This window comes from Pundamilia nyererei, unplaced genomic scaffold (assembly GCF_000239375.1).
Source record: "Pundamilia nyererei isolate P.nyererei 1_Seehausen unplaced genomic scaffold, PunNye1.0 scaffold00047, whole genome shotgun sequence".
In the NCBI taxonomy this organism is placed as follows: domain Eukaryota; kingdom Metazoa; phylum Chordata; class Actinopteri; order Cichliformes; family Cichlidae; genus Pundamilia; species Pundamilia nyererei.
Window position 1 is genome coordinate 1,998,996 of NW_005187448.1, and position 3,266 is coordinate 2,002,261.

Sequence of the window (3,266 nt, forward strand, 5' to 3'; positions counted from 1 at the left end):
GTGTGTGTGTGTGTGTGTGTGTGTGTGTGTGTGTGTGTGTGTGTGTGTGTGTGTGTGTGTGTGTGTGTGTGTGTGGTGACGGGAATGGGCTACAGAGTTAAAATTTTCTGGAAGTCAGAATCTCTGGTGTGCTGCACCTGACATGTGGAGAGGTGACTGAATAACTTCCAGTTGTTGTAAATGATCTTTCAATATCAAGTGACAGTTATGGTTCATACTAACACTTTATCTGATCTCACTGATAATCTGTGGACCAACGTAACTGCGGTTATTGTTATCTTAAACGAATCTCCCATTGACATGTAATCAAGCTGTGGGGTAAGACTGATAAGTGTAATTATATTTGGTCCGGTTGTGTGTGCCACACACCAGTCACCAGTAAGACACAGGAATCACAATCTGGCATCTAACTTGAAGACAGCTGGCAACTTTAAGTTTTTAATTCTTACAATAAAGTTATACATGTTAAACATATTTTATACTTTTCTTTAAAGGCTTTCTTGAAAGATTCTAGTTTTACTCATAATATAAAGCAATTTTCTTTTTTATACTCTATTCACTTTTTTTTGTTAATTCCCCGTAGTTCTTTTTTTTTAAGTTAACCTAACTTTTGTGACTAGTCTCTTTCTTCAAGAGTAAAGCTAAATGCAAAACAGCCGTGCAAAAACATGACAGGACAAGCATGGCAATCTTAACACAAATACTGGCAAGCTGTAATACATGCAGTTTTTCGCCCCCTATAATTGGCAGCAAGAGATTGTTACGATACACTATTCTTGTTTAAACATGAAATTGGGGGGAAATCCACATTATTTAAGGTAAAGGATTTTAAAGCTATGTCCTATTATTTGACTCACTGTCCTCAAGCATTCAGTTATATCTTGTCATTAAATTGAGGATAACTGACTGGATATGAGAGTCACTGCATGTGTTTTTAGTTGCAAGAAAATCAGTTGATGCGCGTGAGAGGACGTCAGTCTGTGTGTGTGGCTGAAACAGCACAGAAAGGCAGCGCGCACTTGTGTGTTCGTGCATGTGTACGCGCGTAACTGTCTGCGTGCCCGTGCTTGCGTGGCTTGCTCTTGTAACATTTATAACATTTAAAAAGCAATGGGGTCCCTACCAGAAATTAAAAATAGCTACAGATTTCAAAAAGATAATAAAGTCATAAGCTAAACAAAGTAGCCTAAACACTCTGTAAAGTGCATACTGGCGCATGCTATTGATATGAGGCATGCTGTGTGATGGCAAACAACGTAAAAGGTGAGCCTGTCCGTCTTTTTGAACCATTTATACGACATGATGCAAAGATCTGTATGTAATGCAAATGTTATAAATGAATCCTAATATATGCAAAAGACGCACCACGGGGGCGCTAAGATTTATTGGCACCATCCAAACGCAGCAGCCTAGCTAAGCCACTATATTGTCATACAAGGGGCAAAGGTATGCAGTGCTGTTCCTCTCTGTTCTACGTGACGAAACTTAACTATTGTCATCATATGACTGTCAAAAGCAAATACTCAGAAAGGATGGGCTCCAGAAAACCCACCTTAACGTGGAATTCCAATTTACTTTCAATTTATGCATATTTCAAAGAAATGCATGGGGATTTGTTGAACTTCAAACCATATGAATATCTCCGCATAAAATGAGAGATGCAGGAGAATTACACGTGATGACAGACATGGGAATTTACAGTTGTGTGTTTTTTCATCAGATTTAGTTTCCCGTGGCTCATTGGTAAGTTGATACGGAGACTTTAACACAATAAAATTAGATGACCACAGTACGAAAGCAAAGTAAACTATCTGCCTGCTTTTTAATAGCCCTAATGCGTATTAAAATGCTGCAAGCAGCTGGACTACTACAGAAATTCCAATCGGCCGGGACACTTTAAAATCATTATACTTTTCCATACCTGGGAAAGGTGATTTCCAAATATGAGTTGGTTGTGTCGGCTCTTTGTAGCCATCCCAGCTATTAGGGAGAGCCCAGTGCTGGTAGCCCTCCATGGGGATCAAGGCGTCGTGGCGCGGTTCAGGGTGGGCACTGATACTGGGCACCACCGACACGTCGAGATATCCGGGAACAGCCTGATACGAGCTGGCGAAACTCGGGTAGAAGGCAAACTCTTTCGCCCTGGTAGACAGCTCTTCCGTAGGCAGCGCTGTGCTGGGCTCGGCATATTTCTCTGCGGGATGGTACGAGCAAGGCTTCTGCTGCAAGTTCACGTTGTGCGAGTGAGATAATCTGCAGCCGTAATATGGGTTTCCAAAGGGATAACCGTAACTCAAAGATGCACTTGATGATGTTTGAGAAGCGGGACACTGTCGGCCAGTGTCTGTGGAGGAAATATCCGAGTAGACGGAGCCCTGGTGGGTCGCTATGGTGCCAGAATGTCGTCCCAGCGCGGGGTGCGACATCAGGTCCCTGCAGTGGGTCGCAGGGCAATTACCGCTCAGTCCCTCCATTGTTTGGCTTTTATTCTGGTTGTTTTCATTCGGGCTTTTTTCATAAACGTACATCAAGGTGTCCGCCCAGCGTGGATGCAGAACTAGCGAAGTCGTCATATCACGGGCTGCCGATGCTTTTTAAAAGTCGACTACTCCAAGACGGACACCTCATTTCCAACTACAGTTTACACCGAGCGCATGCGCACATAGTGCTCTTGTGTGTCCACTTCATTAAGAATCTGGCACGTGATACGCTAACAAGTCCTACGAGATTGAGCTTGTGAGCAGGAGCAGAGCAGCCCTTTAAAGACCCACTGCCTCAAGTGTCACCGTTTTTCCTGCAGAACACCGAGTCATATCATTGGCTTAAATCACCTAGACCCACACCCTTAAAGGGGAGTTTGGATACGTTCACGATCTGGAGCAAACGAAAGCAACCTGTGAAGTTTAGCCGATTTCTGAAGATGCCAGGGCATATGACATTGTGCAAAGAAAAAATTAAAATAAAATATTTGTATTTACATTTGTGAATAGTATTTTCAGCTTCATATGACACAAACTCTTATCTCTGTCCATTACTTTGTGGTGGATATGTTGCGTCTGGGGTTTTGTTTGTTAAAAATATATAATATTACAGAACGATAATGTAATATGGAATCTTAATTATGTAGTCAACTTAATCTTTATTATCGCACACTGGTCTTAGGTATATGTGGGACACTATATATGCATATTCAAACCTCTTATCAAGGCTCCTTCCTAGAAGTGCGCATTTAGATCCGTATCTTCTACTAATTCGCACATGAATAT

The 3,266-nt window shown here is 42.0% G+C and overlaps 1 protein-coding gene across 1 annotated transcript in view; it reads right to left on the reverse strand.

Annotated features, from left to right (window-relative positions):
* Positions 1 to 2,573, reverse strand: part of hoxc13a (homeobox C13a) — a 3,055-nt gene extending 482 nt beyond the window's left edge. Inside the window, exon 1 of the mRNA XM_005732560.1 lies at positions 1,922 to 2,573. Coding sequence (XP_005732617.1) covers positions 1,922 to 2,573 — 652 coding nt within the window. The remainder of the gene's footprint in view (positions 1 to 1,921) is intronic.
* Positions 2,574 to 3,266: the final 693 nt, after the last annotated feature.